Source organism: Strigops habroptila, chromosome 8, assembly GCF_004027225.2.
Source record: "Strigops habroptila isolate Jane chromosome 8, bStrHab1.2.pri, whole genome shotgun sequence".
NCBI lineage: Eukaryota > Metazoa > Chordata > Aves > Psittaciformes > Psittacidae > Strigops > Strigops habroptila.
Window position 1 is genome coordinate 14,180,242 of NC_044284.2, and position 19,195 is coordinate 14,199,436.

Genomic DNA, 19,195 nt, shown 5'->3' on the forward strand with positions numbered 1-19,195 from the left:
ACAGTAGCTTGTTTGGGGTCCTTCCCACAAATACACTTTATTCCCTCTGGTGCAGAGTCCCTGTTTTACTATGTAATTACAACTGACAGCCTGGATTGGTAATATCCAGCAAACATTCAGCAGCATCAGTCACGGCATGATTGACGTGAATGCTGCACCGGGAGGCTCTTGCTCTGTGAAGGTTTTGGTTTGCAGCAGCTGGACAAGCAACTGGTGTCACTGGAAGGGCCCTAACATCCTGCATCTCAAACTGAGACTGACTTCACCCTTTTACAGGGAGTTTACTGATTCTGAAGCACAGGAAGTGCAAGATGTGAATAGGCAAAACTGTGACTCCAACACTAGGTTTTTCTGCTGTTTGTTTCAGCCTCTGTTTTATTACTAACTAAAGTTAACATCTGTAGTCCTTACTGAGGCAGGGCACCAGTGGTCTGAGCAAGGCACTACAGCTGAGCCACCATGAATACAGGCAGCACCAGGAGTCTGTATTCCACCATCTTGCTTTATCTTGTGCCTGAATTATCCACCTGGGTGTGCAGAGGATGTTTACAGCAGAAACTGCCATAAGCCTAATAGTCAATCAAGGACTAAAGGAATTTACAGGGTAGGAAATAGTGGTCAGAACCTTCCTGGGGCAATGGTGAAAACTCACTTAGTATTGCAAGTCCAAGCTTGCATGCCAGACTTCAAGACTGTCCATAAATTGTAGAGGGTATTGCTCTGCAGAGGAGCAAGAATAAGAGTTTTGGAAAGTATGTTTGATGAAGGGAAGCTTTGTCTTATCCCACTGATGTGTGCTGGATCAGATTGTAACTATCAAGTAGCTTCTAGCATTGATCTCTTCAGCTTGGGTCCACTGACATTAAGGTAGGCATGTCTGCTGCATCTGAGGGTCAGGCCTTCTTCTGCCTTTATCGTTTAGCAAAGGTTTTTCATACTGCTGGCAAATTGCCCTTAGAAAATGAATCTTTTCTCTACAGGCTTGCAGGCAACTGGACTGGCACAGAAATATTTGGGCTTATGCCAGCATCACAGGGTTATATAGCTCTAGGATCTGATGCTCCTAGAAGTTTTTCTGTAATTTTCTTGGCTTGCTGTTAGTTTCATGCTCTGTATCTGACATTCCAAATTCCGGCAGATGCACCTATAGAGAATTTCCCTCGAAAACAACAGCGACTATATTGGAGAAGGTAGAAATATCTTTAGAACTTTTGTGATGTATCTAGATTATGGGCTTCAAATTAGGGGTTAATAAAAAGTGTTTTTCAGTATTCCAGGAAATTGCCAAGATCACTAAGTATTGTACTGACTTGACCTGTGTTACATTGAACTCACTCTTTCCATGTTTCCAATAAAAACACACAGCAGATTGTTCCAGAACCAGTGTCAAACTCAGTTAAAAATAAATCCTCTCATTATTTAAAAGTGTAGTGTATATGCTAAATATATCACCCCAAAATATCTCTCTCATAAGGAAAACTATCTAGAAAACATCAACCCTGAAATCTCCCCTGGGTCTTAGGCAAAACCATAGTTTTCAGTTATGATTCTTAAAAGTTAAAATAATCTTTCCTCACTTGTAAGCCTTCTAATCCTATTTGTTTTACTCTGTTTTTATTGCAACACTGAACCAGCTTTGCTTCATTCAAGTGCAGGATTTGTAAATAACTAATTATAGCCCTGTTTTTTCCCCTGGAAGCATTAACATTTGGCACCTCTGAGAACAGCCCCTTTTCAACTACCAGACAGTTGAGGGGAAGCGGTGGACTCAGTCTCAAAACAGTAGGGTACCGCTGACAAGCTCTCTTGGACCACTTCAGCTCCGTCTCTGGAAATGGCAATCAGATGAGCCAGAGGGCAACTTTAGGAAAATATTTTTCTCTAGTAGCAGTAACATCTGCCTCCTTGGCAGCCTCTGCTGGCACTTGTGTTGGAAGCTGTGGGTTTGCCTGTGGCCCTGCCACATATTTACATTGCTGAGAGGTTATCCTGAGCTTCGCTGGATCCTGTTACCTGATTTTCTTTTGTTCTGTCATTTTCCCTCTCTGATGCTTTGGTAACTTAACTCTTTATGGGTGACATGTAAAGCAAAAATTAAGTGTGCAGTATGAGATGGAAGGTACTAATTTGAAAATATTAGCTGGTAAATTCCTCTTTGATTAGAGATTCAGCTTTTTCTAATCTGTTTAGCTGTATTTATTTGGCTTTGTCCTAGGCAATTTCACCATCTCTGTCTGAGCTTTTGAAGGTGCTGTTCTCAACGTATGTGTCTTCTGCTTTGCATCGAATTCTCCTTGGTGCTCTTTATTTCTCCTGCATTTTACTCTCCTCTTCCGAGTCACAGATTTTTGACTGGTGCTTCATTTCAGTGGAATGATGTTGTTATAAAGACAATTATAAAGTAATCAGCACGGGCATATCAATATTTATTGAAATACTGAAAAAAAAAAAATTCCATTGGCGATGAGAAACTCCTGGCAAGAACTGACATGACAATATGTATTTCACCGATACAGTAAGAGAACTTCAACTTCAACAAGTAACTCACTGCACATTCTAAGAGTTGCATGGATTTAAATCCAAGGCAGCTGCAGAACATCTGTAATACAAATAGTCAGACTTTACAGATTGTCTGTTTACAAACACAGAACAACTATAATAAACCAGCCAAAGCCAAACCCTTAGAATTTTAGTCTGCTTTTACTAACATGTCCTGTAATCAATAAGGCAGTCAGAAGTAAATGTCTGGTTACAAAGTAGTTAACAATTAACATGGCGGGGGAGCGGTGGTTTGGTGATTTTTCTGTTGTTTTATTTTTTATTTTTTATTTTGCGTACTTTGGGCAATCTGGTGGGATTCTTGGAACCACAGATGTGGGCAAATACGTGTTAGTTTATCTGAGATTGTTTCCATTAAACTGTATGGGAAGTTGTTCCTTTCTTCTACATCCTTATTTTAATTCTTTTGTCCTGTACATAGATAATGGTGCTGTGAATACAGTTAGCAACATTTTTTTAAAGCTTTTTCTTAATATTCAGTGAGATTCACTGTAGCATCTCAGCAGGAAAGAAAGAGAAAATACAGAATGCAAATGCTTGAAATATGCTTTGTTTCAAAAAGGAAAGAATGACCATGCTTATCTTGTACACATGGGTAAATGTATTTCACAGCCATCATCAATCGCCACCTGCACCTTGCTTTCTGTTAATCTAGGTCTTTTGAAGTAGAATGCTGTTATTTAAATAACGCTTGCATGTCTGCCGTGTGGGATGACTAAGGGAGCGATGCTTGGTTTGCTTTTAGTCCACGCGACAGTACGTGTGTTCTGTGATACAAGACAGGAATCTGGAAGTCGCAGACACTAGGCTTTGCTGTGTTTGTACCCTATGCATGGACAGAATATTAGAGCTGATTAATACAGGTGATTAAAATAGTGTGCTTTGTACTAATGCATATGTAATAACTGATGTCTTTGGTATATAATGTATGAATGGTTGGAGAAAAGAGAAATGGACCTTTTCAAGTTCACATGAAACAGAAAAAGCTAGAACTCACATAATTTACAATAGATTTAAATAAACTACATATAAGATTATGAAGATTTACAGACATTTAATCAAGTGAATGATTTTAATTTGTAAAGACCCTTGTGTGTCCCTGAACTATGTTCCACTAACTTGAAGACATGCTACAGTAAACACATATATTTGGCTTCTTCATTCTGGCTATATCTTATATAAAGATGAAACCAAAGAACAATAAATTAGCATCATAATTGTCTACAGTGAAAACTATCATATACAATATAAATAAACTATTCAAAAGCCAGCAATCTTCACGAAAAAATTAAAGGATTAGGATTTTATACAGTTTCTACAAGTGATTGTGCAGCCAATAATCTCAAAAATTAAAGTCAAAATGAAATACCCCTATTGATTTTAGTGTCTCACGACATACAGTAATTAAGTACTGGTAAAATAATTACCAATTTAAAAGAAATAATAAGGAAATCACTGCTCTGCAATTTTATCACAGTTTTTTTCCCACAGGACCTAAAGAATGTAAACACTATGTTTTTGTTAATGTTAGAGATTAATACTTTATTTAAAACGTATGTTGATCCACACCTGCACAGTTACCTTTAAGGATAATGAAATAAGGCAAGACTTTTAACTGTGGCACTACATGTTAATACTGATATCTTCATTTGAACAGAGAGAGAATTGTTTGTTCTTCTCTAATATTTGTTCTGCAGCAGACTTTGGCCTACATAGACATAGCAGTATCACTCTTCTTTCTTTGCGTAAAAGATGTGTATTACCTAACTTTAAAAGGGAAAAGTGTCATTAGATATTGGATGTTTGAGTTGAAATTTAGTTTCTTAATTGCTGGCAATTTTAAAGATAATTTCTTAATAAGCTCCATGTATTATCAGGTCATAGAATTCATTTGTGTATTCTTGCATCACTAAATGCATTTTTAATTCTATTGTGGTTTTTTTTTAACATCAGTATTTGCTGTCTTAATTTTTTATTTTCTATTTTTCTGTCAAAGAAACTGTTCTTTGTGATGGCTAAAATATCTCCATTTCCTTTATTTGAAATGGCCATAAATACACAGCAAAGCCATGTTTTAGCCACTGCCCTGGTTGAGTATATAGTTGAATTGGCTAAATTTTTTTTTAGTCTTTATCTTAGCTATTTAATAGCTATCTCATAATGGTAGTAGAAGAGGGATACTGCCTAATAGAACAACATGAACACATGACAAAACAAACTTCAGAACATACTTAAGAATGTCAAGCTAACTGGATAACAGACTTTTCATATTAGTGATTTGCAGGCCTGAGAGACTGACAGTCAAAAGCAGCCTCTTAGGATTTGGTGGCGATACTGCATAGCACATGGCCTATGCCAGCTCTCTCTTACAGATTGTTGAATGGATGCCACATCATTTATCACAGAAGTAGTAAGTGTTGGGTCCTTGGAAGGATGACAAAAGATGCTATAGGTGCAGCTTTGCATCTGTTATAACTGTTTTAGAAGTCCTGCTATACAGTGAAGGAATTTAGTGCACTCAAATTCCCCACTATCTTAGCTTGATAATACAGATCAGGTTTTTTTTTCTCCTAAGTTTCTTCATCTTGGCAATCAGCAGAGTTAAATATACAAGAATCATTCTGTCCTCTTCTATGTTGACACTGGTGAGAGTATCCACTTGGTAAGTTCACTTCACTCCAGTATAAAGTCCTATATGGATTCCTTTGGGGATGTATGTGTAGCATATGATTCACAGTTTGCAATACAAATACCCTGATACATCACTTATTTACTATTAGTATTTGATTATTATACCATTTTGCGAAGTCTTAAAACCACATTTTAATTAGTGTTGCTTGGAGCAGTTCAGAATATATATATATATTTATATTTTTTTCCTTGAAAGCAAAAGCTCTAATGGGTATAATTTATGCTCTCTTTGCATGCAGCATTTCAATGAGAAGGTTATTACATGGCACATCCCCGTTCAGGTGTTTGTAATAGAGGTATTCTTCGGCCTGCATACTGATGGCCCGGATTTCGGGTAGTCGCAGGAGAAGCTGCCCAAATTTTTCTGTTTGCTGTGGGTAATTACACATTGTGTAGTCCAGCAGAGCAGCGTTCACTTGTTCCTGAACACCTTCCACAAGCTGGAAGTTCTCAAGATTTTTGACATCTGAGTGATTAAAAAAGAAAAAAAAAAAGGTAACAATTCAGTTGCATTTTAATTCCTGTTTATGGAGGCAGTGTTTCACTAAATGGATGTGGTTTTTTTCCTCCTGACAAAAGCATACTTTACAAGCTGCTGAATATTCAGTGAACCCTTTTGCCAACTTTCCTAGGAAAATGATCACAAAAGAGCTTTAGCAGAGTGTCTTGTTGAAATTCTGCATATACCTCAAATCAATTAGACACCAATGGAGTCTGAGCAAGGTCAGCTCTTTTCATAGCTTACAAAAAGAAAGGTTGAGGATTCCTAAAGTAGAAGACCATAATATATTGCTAGCAAATGAGTCCCAAGAGGAAGCCCTATCTTTAACCTAGTATGTTACACAATTCATATAATTCTGTATTAATTTTTCTGACCCAAGGTGAAATCTGTGTCCAGGGTATGATGTAGTTAATTCTAATAAAAAGTGACAGGGTTCTTGTTTCTGTTTGACATTTTCTAAATGATTCTGAAAGCCTTTGACTTGTCTAGCCTATGTTAATGAACCATCTGGTACACTCCAGTGACTGCCAAAATAATCTTCCCTACTAGAAACTCTCTAAAATATATATTTCACTGACTAATGATCTTTATAAAATGAAATCATTGTCCTTTGGGTGGAATACCAGATAAGAATGGTGCCCTTTAACCTGAATATGGTTTCTGAAATCCAACACAGACTTTTTTTTTTGGTATTGGACATCGGGGGCATTTACATCAGTAAGGCAGGTACAGTTTGTTCACTTTGCCTCTGTTTGATTATCTTCTGTTCCTATACAGCAAGTTCAAGCTCTGGCAATGTTGGTCATAGATAAATGCCAGTATATTAACTCCTCATTATTTGCTTCCCTGTGTAAAAATTACTCTGATGGCATCATCTTTTGACCTGTATGGAGAATGCAGAAGCTATTCTAAAGCTTGCTTTATAGAGTGCTGCTATAATGCAGAAAGAGTGAAGCCATCAAAGTGCTCTTGCTGGGAGAACTTGTTTTGGTTGGTGTTTGATCATTTATACCATCAGTAGTGTACTGCAACTTGTAGTTTCTTGTAATGCTAAAGCATGGTGATACTGAGCATAGCTATGCTGATGATCCGCTTTGGCTAGAGATGAATCTGTACTTCTATGGATGTTCTTGGAGCACAGGAGATGGGGAATTTGGCAGAATTTGATTCATTGTAAATGCCAGCCTTTGGAGGGGAAATGAGTGTTTTCCTTTGCAAAACGGACACACGTTAGTCCCTCAATCCATCAGCAGCCTGGGAGGCTGTGTAAATTTGGTCTCACAGCACCTTTTCCTAGAAGTGCTTTAAACAGAGCAAATACTGGCTCCTGCACATAACTGTGCTGGAAGATGAGGGAAATGGTTGGAGGAGGCAAACATTTTCTTCAGGGCAAGAGGATAGGAAGGATCCCAATGGCAGCCCAGGGTAGCATGCACAGCCTCCAGGGCTTGAGTTACATCTTAAAGCAGAGGCTGCTCTGAAGCATGCTGGCTGCCGGGTGCACTTCATGTTCACCCTTGCAGGAGCTGCGGTGAGTGTTTCCTGCTGTGCTCATTACTGCCTGCCTCTTTCCTTTCCCAGTTTCACTGTGGAAATGAAACAAGTAGCTCTTGGATTTGTGCTGCTTGTGTGGGAGCTGGGGACATGACCTCCACCTGAATTTTGCTAGCTGGCTTAAGGAACTCACTAGCAATACTTAAATTCTGATGGCTGTCCAGCAAGAATCGTCTGAACTTTGCATTATCCAAAGTGAGGAGAACTGGAAACTTCAAAGCTGCTATGCCTGGTCCCTTAGCTATTCAAACTCATTTATCCAAAGTCTCTTTGCTAGTGTCTCTGGAGATCTTTTGGATAATCATGTTTTCATGTATACACTGGGCATTTTCTCACACAAAATATAGCTGTTTATTATTTTCCATACCTGCATAAAACTCCCAAGGTATTTTGTAGCGTGTAACCTGGTTTATAAATTGGGTATTCTAAGCATATTTTTATAAAGTGAAGGCACATTATCAACTATCACAGTTATTTTAAATAGGTTGCTTTCAGATGCAAAATGCAGTCATGAATGAATTGTTAGAACATAAGAAATTCCCACAGAAAACAGGGACTATGCTGGAGATTAAACTGTGTTAAACAACAAGATAAAATGTATAATGATTTCAGAATCAGTATTTTGAACTTTTTTCCTCTGTTAAAAATAACTAAACATCAGAAAATTTTAGAAACTGTTGCTTGATTCAACCCCCTTTAAATTCAAAGGGCATCTTTGTGTTGCTGTCTCTGTTTTGAATTGTGCCATGAGATGAAATTGTGCTGACTTCCTGAAAAACCAGGTTCATTCTCATTTTTGCTTTTTGTCTAAATGTTACTGCATGAAATATATGCTTACTGGCAACTCACAAAATCAATTTTAACAAAGCTGAAGAAGAAATGAAATCTGAGAATGGCAGAGTTTCTGTATTTTCCTGCACAAGTGGTGAATTCAACGTATGTTTTAGATATGCATTCTTTCTTCAGCTGTATCGATACCATACTCCAATTCAAAAGGAGGTGTAATATTTTATCTGTATTACCCCCATATACAGGATCCGTGGCTTCTGGCAGTAGGTGTGTTCCTATATGCTTGTCAGCTGCGTGGCCTGGCTGAATTGCATGGATGCTGCAGAACTATGGGGGAAGAAGGTCTGTGTTTGTGGGTTTTTTTCTCATCTCAGTGGACAGTTCTTTAAATACTTATATGTGGCAATATAAGCTCTGAAGTCAGATGTAAAAACAAGTCCAATTAACAGCAAACAAAAAGTAGTTCTGGGGCTTCTATACCACATCTAGAGCCTGAGGAAGTACTTGTAATGTATTTCCACTATGCAAAATCTTGATATTTGTGGTGAGGTTCAGTGCTTGTAAACAAGGTATTATTAGGTAACTAGTGAAAATAATAGAATTTTCCTTACTGTTTCTATACTGAACCAGATACTCATAATCCAAATGATCATAGTTTAGGACACCGCTATACAATTCATCTGTTGTGTAGATCTCTCGAGTACTGCAGTCATAATAGGAGGGAGGTAGAAACAACCTGGTGACAGGTTATGTATTTTGGAGTGAGTCGTCTTGAAATAACCAAGATTTTTGGATATGACTTTTAATGAGTGCTCTCATCTCATGTGCATTAACACTAAATGCTACAGTAAAGCAAACAAGACAAATTGAACAGAGAGATGGAACTCAAAGCATATGTGCTGTAAAGCTTCATTGTCATGTCTCAATCTATGATATTTTGTATATTGTTAAAAAAGAGGTTTGCCAAACACATAATTGCTCTATAAATTACATAGTTATTTTTGAGAGAGAATCAAAAAGTCTGGCTCTAATATGGATGAATAACAACAAAAGAAAACATGTGAATATTAAGTTATTTCCAGTCGCTCCAATTTCTGCAGATAGAACAAGAAAAGCTATACAGTTTTCACTTCTGGTACTTTGCATTTAGCTGATAGAGATAGAAATGTTATTAAATAATAACTCAGGTTTATAAGTAGATGATTTTCCTGTGGTTTGGGTTTGGTTTTGTTCTCAGTATTTATTATATAACCGGCTAAAGCTACGCGATTTTGTTTTCCAAGTATTTCCTTTTTGATAAAGATCCTTTGAATGCTGAGGAGTTAACTTGGTAAAACATCAAGCAATGCTTGTGTAAGTCTGCTGAAGGCAGTGGTGTACAATGAGCGCGAAAGCTGCTACTGATGTGTACAGCACAACAGTCTTTCACGCTTTCATAGAATTCTTCATTCCTGTCAGCTGTTTAGAATGGGAATGTCTCTTATCAATCTTTACATCGGTTAGTAACAATTTAAAGTACACATGTTTAAGCTTAATGCAAGAAATCATTTTGCGAGGTTTAGATGCTTGTAAATTATTAGATGCTTGTAAATTAAATGAGTAGGAATGGGTTCCCCCCCTCCCACCCACACACCCTTTAAAACCTAGCAGCTAGAAAAAGGGTTTTGTGTTGCTACAGTAAGTATCAGTCTCTTAGCTCTTCTACTTTATTCACTCAGGGACTAATTACCAACTTTTTACATGAAACAGCCTTACTCTGGGCTCACAGTGGGGCGCACATCTTTTTCTATCCTTATTGGAAAGTAAACCCTTAGGTCTTCTGGAATATATTATATGTTTTACAAGAAATAGCAATTGCTTTTCTGTCAAACAAAGAATTTTTGTTCTCTATAGCTTACTTTTGACGATTAAGACAAAACCAGTACTACAGTGTGTCAGGATCTGCTCTGCAGTCACAGTAAAGATCTGCCAGTATTCCCAGAAATCCCCCCATTTTGATTATTTTCTACATCTGCTATAAAACTGTGCATTAAGCTGAAACTGCAAACAACGTTCAGCCTGAAGAGAACACTTTTGCATATTTTCCCCCAAAATGGGTCTGGTCTTTAGAGGGGGAAAATATTTAGGTTTCAGAGAGATTTTTTCCCTCTTATATTCCAAACATGAAATACTAAAAATTTGGTGATGTACTAATCTGTAGAGAGCTTCCCTTGGTCTGGGGATTTTGAAAAGAAAAATGAAACGGAATGAGAGATTTAAATTTGAAAAACAGTAACTCCTTAGGAGCAGCGTAAATATTTCCCAAAGAAAGCTGGTTCAGTTTTACTGCTCGCATCTTTTATCAGATACTCTTTCTATATGAAGCAATGAAGAGGCACATAGACGGACGGCTCGGCTGCCTCTCTGCGTTTTGCACCACTGCAAGTCCTGATATTGCAAGGATGAAATAAGGTTGTGTTTAGGCTTCTCTGTGGCGAAAAATTTCTCCCTTTCACAAGGCTGGAAACAGTCTTGCTGCAGATACTGCAGTAAATAGTACACGATACCAGCCCAGGGTTGAGCTTTCTCACCCAGAATGGGCTGATGAGCCCCATCATTTAAGGACTTCATCAAAATCCAATGGGCCCCAACACTTGGCAGCTCTTTGAAATGACTGTTAAACTTGTAGGTAAAATATGTTGTCTTCCAAACCCTAGTGATGTTATTTTTGGCCAGGATGGCCTTCAGGCTCACCATCCAAAAGGTTCGTCTATTCTTTCCACATGGCCTAACAAGCAGCATTTCCTCTGCTTAGAAACATGCTCTTTTACCAGGGAAAGATACAACTTGCCTCCTCAGACCAAAGCTGGGGTTCCCATCAGTGGCTTTGGTGTGAGGTCATTCCCATTTGACCTTGAAGATAGAGTATGTTAATTCTGAGGAAGGCTTTTCCCTCAGAGTAGTTCAAAGAAGGGGACTGCCCAGGACTAGGTGACATTACCAAACCTTCCTATATTTAAACACAGCTTTTTCCTATTTCACCCCACCACCACCGCTTTCTGCTAGTCCTGCAAATCCTGCAGGTTACAGGACTTAAAACACAGGTAGATTTTTGACATGTGATAAAAAATTTTTTGACGGCAAGAGTAGTAATGGTTGATAAAGTGCCAATCTCTGAAAATTACCCACAATTCTCCTTCATTGAAACTAATAGCAACAACAGTGGTTCCATATAGCACATCTGTCACAAAGGCAGATATATGCCATTCTATAGCTAAGCTTTGACGGACAAAATGCTATAATGAAGGAAGATTTATGGTAAAGATAAGCTCCTTACCGCAAAATTCCCCTCAATTTTATTACAGCAGGGTTGTGCTGAATATTATTCACTTAGAAGTCATGGGAAACAATTCTTCATAGATGTGTTTGTTAATCACCAGTAAGGCACTATATTTAGCACTTTCCAAACCCTGAAAAACCTTTGTGTTATAACAACAGAAACCACTTTTCTTAAGACTTCCAAGTCCAAATTGAATGCATAGAAAACTTTTCCTGTCTTTAGAAGGATTATGTTTTGGCAGTGGTTAAGCTATGTGTAACACTGCAATGATCAATCTCTGACTGTTTATTAGGGTCATAAAGTAATTTTCATTTTCAGTTGAACATAGCATCAGATAATGGGCACATTGTTTTAAAAATCTTGATTAAATTCTTCTATAGGAATCTATTTCATTCATGCCTAAGTATTAGGCAAAATTATATACGTTTTTTAAAGTGAGAATAAGATACTTATGAGAGAAAAAGCTGTAATTATTAGTCTGAATCCTATTTCATTCCCTCCATATTCGATCCTGGTGGACCTTTGGTTTGTTTCACAACAACTCAGACTCAACTAAAACATATTTTGTTGTTGTTTTATAGTAGTAGGCTTCTTTCTGTTGCTATTTAAAATATTGAAATATATTTTTCTCTTCCAAAAAGATTCTTACTGAGAAAATCACGTCCTGATGTATATTAAGAACCATGCTTATTGACTTTTGTGAAGAATTTTATAGCTGCTTCTGCTACTGTTAGCTCTGCAGTGGAAAGGGAGACATGGGGAAATAAGCTGCATTCCTCTTCTTGTGCGACTCTTTTCTTGCACTGCCAGTATAGACAAAGGGCAAAGCCTAATTTATTTCTTGAATCTTTATGACTGGTGAAATTACTGAGTCATCACTTAGGAAAATAAACCAGCCTGACTTTCAACAGCTCAGCCTGAATTTACTGACTCGAAAGTTAAACAAACAAACAAAATCTCCACCCGCTTCTTGTCCTGGCAAACCAAAATGAGGCAATATGTGATATGGTGATCATTGAAACACAATAAAACAAGATGCAGCCAGGCTTCTTTGGAGGAAGAGCTGCTTGCAAGTCCTGGCCCAAAGTCCACAGCCAGCTACGCCCTTAAATACAAAGTCCAGTGGTTCTCACTGAGACTCATGAGGGAAAAGCATGGGCAGGCACAGCCACAGAGCCAGGGGTGTGGGGAACCAGTTGGGATAGCTGGTTGATGAAACTCTGGCCCAGGTCAGAAGATGCTGGGACAGACCACAGGTACTACGTTCCATGCAGTGGTTCCGTGGCTGGCACTTCATCTTAGCCATGCCTAAACTCTAGTACCACCTAACTTTTATCAATTTCTAAAGCTTCCTCCATGACTGGAGTTATGCCCCTGCTGATGTCCCAGGTTTGCTCCTGCTTTGAGTGAGCAATGCAACATGCTGCTTGTCTCTTACTCATTTGGGACGCAGGACAGCCTGTCCACTGCCTCACGGCTTATTCCGTAGGTATTTTAATCCATGCTTAAGCATTCAGTGATAGGATTAGGTTTCACATTAGAGCGTAGCTGCTGCTTTCTTTGAAGATATGACAGAAACAGGAATTTGAACAGCACTTGCTCTGATGTGTCTTCAAGGAAATTCCCCAAACAACTGAAAAGTCTCCCACCATGCTAGTGTGTGGTCTTAGCTATTGCTAGCTACAGGCTGTTCTCCTGAGTGGGCTCTCGTGTCTGGGTTGAAGCTCTGCTGGTGCATTCTGAAAAATAACCCACAGTGATTAAAGCCCAGATTTATAGTTTGCCTTTGTAGTCTGATGGTAAGGGACTGGTAAGGTGGGCTAACATGGGTTTCTGGTTCCTGCTTCCATGTTTGTTTATATATTTGACCTAGTGACCACTTAAGGTAAGTGGCAGACTGATCCTAGAAAAACCGTCTCAATCCAAGTCTCTCTTTTTCAGGGGAAGATTGTGTAACCACTATTCTCTGGAGCCATGGTCATATTTGTATGCCAGCACACGTTGATAAATGTGGGCAGAAGTGATTTAGGGAAGGTCTCACAGATAAACTGAGAAAGAACGTGAGTCAAAACTCATTTTTCCTCACTCCTCACCTAATCCCAGGTTCATATTATATGTCTGGGCTAGAAATGTTTGTCTTCCAAATATTCAGTTGGAATAAGCATAGATAAGAAAACTAATATATTAATTACCATGCTGTCAGCAGGCTTCTATATATATATATATGTATGTGCTTAAATGCAGGCAAATATACAGCCATAGCCCTAGTTTATATCAGACTTAGAGTTACCAGAAAAAAGTATCACAATCGAATAAAGCAGAATCTAGGCTTCTGATAAGAGTTTAAAAAAAAAAAAAAAAAAAGAATAAATAGTAAATTTATTGAGCCTAAAGTTTTCCCTAGTTAATTTCTGAAACATCATTTTAATCTTCAATAGCACATGAACAATACAGGATTGTTGATGTTTTAGGGGAATTGGCCGTCACTGTCTACAATTTGTAGGGTGTGAATAGTTTAAGATGTCATAAATATTTATGAAGTTCCTGGGAATGGTGATAGGGACATCATATGAAATCCTTGAAGTTATGAACTGAGGCAGAAAGGGTGTTATATGCAACTTGTAATAACAGACAGTTTGGTATAATGTAGAGAGGAGCAAGAAACAATCTATTATTTAGCTGAAAAGAAGCTGAATGTTTAGAAAAAAAAAAAGGAAGGGAAATTTTGAAAGATTTGGTTTTATCTGGAAAATATTTGCTCTGCTTTCACTTAGATATTTGCGACTTTTCTGAGTGATCGGATTTATTGCACTCAGGAGAAGCTTGCACATTATCTATTCTTTCCCTTTCTATCCCTCTCCTACTACTCAAGTACTGTTTAAAAATGGGAATAATGGACAAATTAATCTCAGAGGTATTTTTACTGCTGCCACTGCAACTACACTAGTGGGTAATATAGTCCTAAAAGAAGAAATATAAATATTTTCTGGAAAAATATTGAATATAAATTTCTACTGTGGTTAAAACACAGAAGTGCAGCTGCCACTGAAACCCTTTTGAGCATCAGGCTGTATCCTTTTATAAAGCCCATCTGTCTCTGCAGAGTATAAAAAATGCATGATCATAAAAAGCAGTACTCCTCAGGGGAAAATCTCTCTGTATTAATCTTGTAGTCACTTTACAAAACAGTTTTTAATCCCAAATTTGCATTAGATTTTCAGTCAAGAACTTTTGTGGTTTTTGCAAAGTTTTCTTATTCCATTAGAACGAGATATGAGGTACCGTTTATTCAGGTGGCAAGTCCAGACTATGAATAAACCAACGTTATCATATGAAAGAGAATTAAACAGGCAGATCCAAGTGGGGATATATTAAGCCAAATTTAAGCTCCAGTAGTTGAATTTAGCCTGTACTAGATGTCTGGTTTGCCTCAGGATATATTCAGCTTTCCAGCTAATCGACTGAGGAAAACTGCCTCAGGTATGATAAAATTTACAAGAGAGCTCAGTCGAATAGCTCTTGTTATAAATACTAGCTTAAAGGCATTCTTCTGGTCTTTGGGATCAGGACTGTATTTGCATTTAATTATTGTATTTCAAACTTTTTGAACTTGGTTAAAAATATTAGACCAGCCAGTTATAGCATTATAGCGGTTTCCAGAGAAGGGTAGAACTTCATACAACTTTTTTATTACTTGGTGAATTTTGTTTGGCTTTATCCTTTTGTTTAGATCCAAAGTCCCACAGCTGCAAAACTTATTACAATATATTCTCTTTAAAAGAATGAAATATAGTTAAGCAAAGGTGTTTTAGTGATACGCTGATCTAAGAGGAACACTACTCCACAATGACTTGCTGTCAGTGTAATTGACAAATAATTCAGAGTTTTAAGTCTTCTGTGCTATTTTGAGACAAGGCTTAGTGTGAGACAATCAACCAACCGTCTTTCAGACATTTTGATTTCAAAAACCTGTTTTTCCTCTTTTTTTGAGACTTTTAAAATCATGATTTTACTAGTTCTATGTGTCAATATTTGCACTAACAGAGTTGGTTTTCTTTTTTCTCTGAAGTTGTGTCAGTGGAAGCTGATTCTAGTTTAGAAATACCATGAAAAAGATAATCATCTTTGCCTGTTTAAGGCGTGGGAAATAGAAATCAGTAAAAAAACCTGTTTACTTATATAATTGTGTTGGAATAATATAAAGCAAAATGCATTCATTTAATTGTTTAGTGCTGAAAGCACATCAGTAGAACTACAGCAGAAACAAATATATGACTCCTATTAGCCAAACATCTGAATTTTACTACTATTTTTTAGAAGAGTTAGACTCTACTTTGGGCAGTTACAATTATTTGCTATGTAAATGTAACTCAGACAGCTCACAAGACCATCGATGGTATATTGAAGTCGTTGTCTCTCAGCTGTTTCAATTCCCTACCAAATTAGCATTGACAAAAAATTTGCTGGCTTAGATGAAAAGTGCTGTTGAGTTTGGTCCCATCGTCATAAGATCATTACCACACTTCACTGCAACAGCCCATGAATTTGCTTAAATGCAATGCATCGTGCACTGGAGCTCCTCACTGAGTGACAGCAGAACTGGTGGCCCTGAGACAGGGCTCCTGCCCTGTCCCCCCTATCCCTCTGGCTGGCCCCCGCTGCTGGGCCTCCTGCTAGGTGGGGGTGAAAAGAAATACTTTGTTCTCCTGTACTTTCAGTCATGTTTTCACGGACAGTAAACACAACGAAGTAATTTTCTGCTGTGGTATTTCAAAACATACTGTTTCTGACATTGCCTATTGATGTGAGTGGAAGTTGCAAATTTAATTTTTTACTGAGACATATGTCTGTGCTTAGTTGTGGAAGTGGTTTGGCAAATGAGAGTGACAGAAAATGGGGACATCTCCAACTACACTGGCACTTTGCAAGTGTCAGGGCTGGCACGCAGGAAACGCTGGACAGGCACCCAGATGTGTGTCAGAGTTTGGACTCTTTTCCCAAATAACTCATGTGTATACCAGTGATCTTTGTCCTCATTGCTTACACTTTTAAACATACAAATATGAAAGCTAAAGAAAAGCCCACCTGAAAGTCCCTTTGTCAACATCGTTACTCATCAGTTAAACAAGGTAGAGAAGCGCGGAATAAAGAAAATATTCTTAACACATGCATTTCAAATATGAATGAATGAAAACTCTCTTAGAAGAGAGTTTTATTTCTCAGCTGCCTCTGATTTTTTGATAAGAAACCCTGATCGGAAAGGACAGGATGCTCTCAGATAAGGTAGTGCCCCAGCACATTTGTAACATTTCACTTGCTCAGTAAGAAAGAGCAGAAATAAGTCTGGTAAACTTCAGATCTGTGCTCACTGCTCAGCTCAGGCTCAAATGTTTGGTCAGATATGGATGTTTCCATAGACACCGTAGTAGTAGGTTTAACATGAGGTGCATGAATAAAGGGTCTTCAAGTCCCCATTAGCCTCTGGCTGGAGCTGTCCCTAACACAATGTCAAAAAACTCATGTTCCCTGCACAGGGGCAGGGGTAGTTTGATCCCCTGATGCCACAAGCCAGAGGACGGAAGTGAGCACGCCTCTGGCAGTGCACAGTGTCTCCTGCAATGGTCCACAGAGGGGCTTAGGAACACAAGGGAGCTCAGCCTCCTGCAAACTGAGGTTTCCACTTTTCCTGCCCTGGCCAGGCTTGCTGTACCAGTGACATATATAATCTCAGGGTCCCAGCAATGCTCTGCCAAGTCCCTAAATGCTTTCTTTATTGAATTAGACTGTGGATTTTACCTTTATTGCTGAAAATCTGGAAGGATTTTTAATTCTGGCTCTGCCTCCACCTAAATCAACACTCACTGGATTAAGGCTGGCTCTAGCTAGATCTCACTGTAATCTTCAAAGATATTTGTTTATAGGGGTGTTTCTCCACCTATATGTATTTTTTTTTTACAGACAGGACTGTGAATTGCGATTTGGAATGGGATTTCTTTTCTATTTTTCATTTTATGGTAAAAGTTATATGCATTAGTACTCTGAAAATTGTAAAAAAAATTTGGATTTCTTACTTTAAAGGTTAATTTTCCTGAAAGTTATGCCCAGGCCAAGAAACAGGGCTTTCCTGTAACCTTGCTGCAGCAGCAAACAGTGGGATATGCATTGGCAGGATACAATTCATATAATTACACATGGGCATCCTTGTGCTTTAGTTTCATGGAAATTCACAGGCTTTCAAATCTAAGGTATTCAGCAATAAACAATGCATTTATAGCTATAAATGAGCTGTTGTTCTTGCCTTTCTTCGTTTATATTAACTAACTGGAAGTTAATGTGTTCCCAGAAGCAAAAAAGTATATTTAAATGAAAAAATACACTATTTTTTCCAAACTGTGTTGGAAAGCAACTCAGTGCTTCTCCTAGTGCACCGTTCTAGGAGCACCTCTGAGTCTGCAGTAAAACTGTAGTACGTCTTTAACCTCTATTCTTTGCACACAGAGATTATCGGTCTGTTCACCTTAATCACTTTACTTCGACTAGTAAGATATAGACTAGTTCAATAAAGATTAACAAAATTCTTACCACTTCTGTCCAACCAAGCCTAATGAGAGCCTATAGTTAAGCACAGCCCAGCAATACTTGATTTATTTTGATATTTATTTCCTGGGTCAGCTTCAGGTTTAAAAAAAACCACACAGATCCCAGTACAGAAAATACAAATCAAACCTGACACCTGGAAAAAAAATCACATGCTGGAAAAACTTGACATAGAATCCAGTGGTGTCAAAAATCCTACATATTTGTTGTTTCAAATTCAGACATTCTTCATTTAGACCAAAATAACAGACATTTATAGTGTACCTTAGTGCTGGTGACTATTTAACAGCGAGGTGCTCTCACAGCAGGGTACTCTTTATGTGCGCAGTAATGAAAGTTTGCTATTGATTTTTCTGTGGCTGCTTGTAACTATTATAGTTGATACATCAATAGAAAAGGAAAGCACAATGTTTCACAGGAGGCAGAAAATCAGAGAATACATGATGCTGTTACAGTAAATCATGGCATAATCTCAAGAATTGATAGATGGTTACTGCTAACTTGAAACCCATGGCTTTCTCTGAAAAGACTAGCCTATAATCGCCCAATATGTTCTAACAGACTGCCTGCCTGTAATAGTGGTAAAGGACACAACACAATGTTTCATCTTCGAAATAATGGTTTCCACGAGCCAGGTTGTTTTGTTGTGGTGGAATTCGTTTTGTGTGTTACTGTAGAAGGAGGGAGAAAGAGTGGTTGGGGTGCTATTTAGACTAGTGCTTAAAGGTTGTAGGAAAAAGAATATTTTTTCTTTTCCAGAAAAGAGCACAGAAGGTTTTTGTTTAAAAAAAAAAAAAAAAAAAGAAAGAAAGAGGAAGAGAAGTTGTCATTAATTTTTAACTTGCAAAAGTCTGCAGTTAGTTGAAAAGGAAATGCAAAAGAGCTGATTATTCTTGAGATCAAAATATTGGAGCTGTTTTGTCAAGAAAGGCAAATGCAGAGAAAATACATTTACCATGGCTGTTTCCAGTTCCACGGCATCCTGAAAGGGAGCCAAAGGCACGTAAGTAATTGAAAGCTCTTTTAAGTATCTGTTTCTCTCTGCTGCATTTTTGAGAGGCACAACGATCTCTGAATTTTACAGTATGTCTAGTGAATTTTTAGCAGGAATGTTCTAATTGCTTTATTCCCTCTTTACTCCCTGGCTCATCTCTGGTAGTTTTATCTGTGGCTTTAATTAATTG

At 37.9% G+C, this 19,195-nt stretch overlaps 1 protein-coding gene and 1 long non-coding RNA gene across 2 annotated transcripts in view; one reads left to right on the plus strand and one right to left on the minus strand.

Annotated features, from left to right (window-relative positions):
- LOC115611971 overlaps positions 1 to 19,195 on the plus strand; it is a 63,139-nt gene that overhangs the window by 8,259 nt on the left and 35,685 nt on the right. Inside the window, exon 3 of the long non-coding RNA XR_003992806.1 lies at positions 13,356 to 13,474. This is a non-coding gene — a long non-coding RNA (uncharacterized LOC115611971). The remainder of the gene's footprint in view (positions 1 to 13,355; positions 13,475 to 19,195) is intronic.
- NR5A2 (nuclear receptor subfamily 5 group A member 2) overlaps positions 2,406 to 19,195 on the minus strand; it is a 95,375-nt gene continuing 78,585 nt past the window's right edge. The window contains exon 8 of the mRNA XM_030495715.1: positions 2,406 to 5,716. Within this exon, the coding sequence (XP_030351575.1) occupies positions 5,469 to 5,716 (248 nt within the window). The 3' untranslated portion in view covers positions 2,406 to 5,468. The remainder of the gene's footprint in view (positions 5,717 to 19,195) is intronic.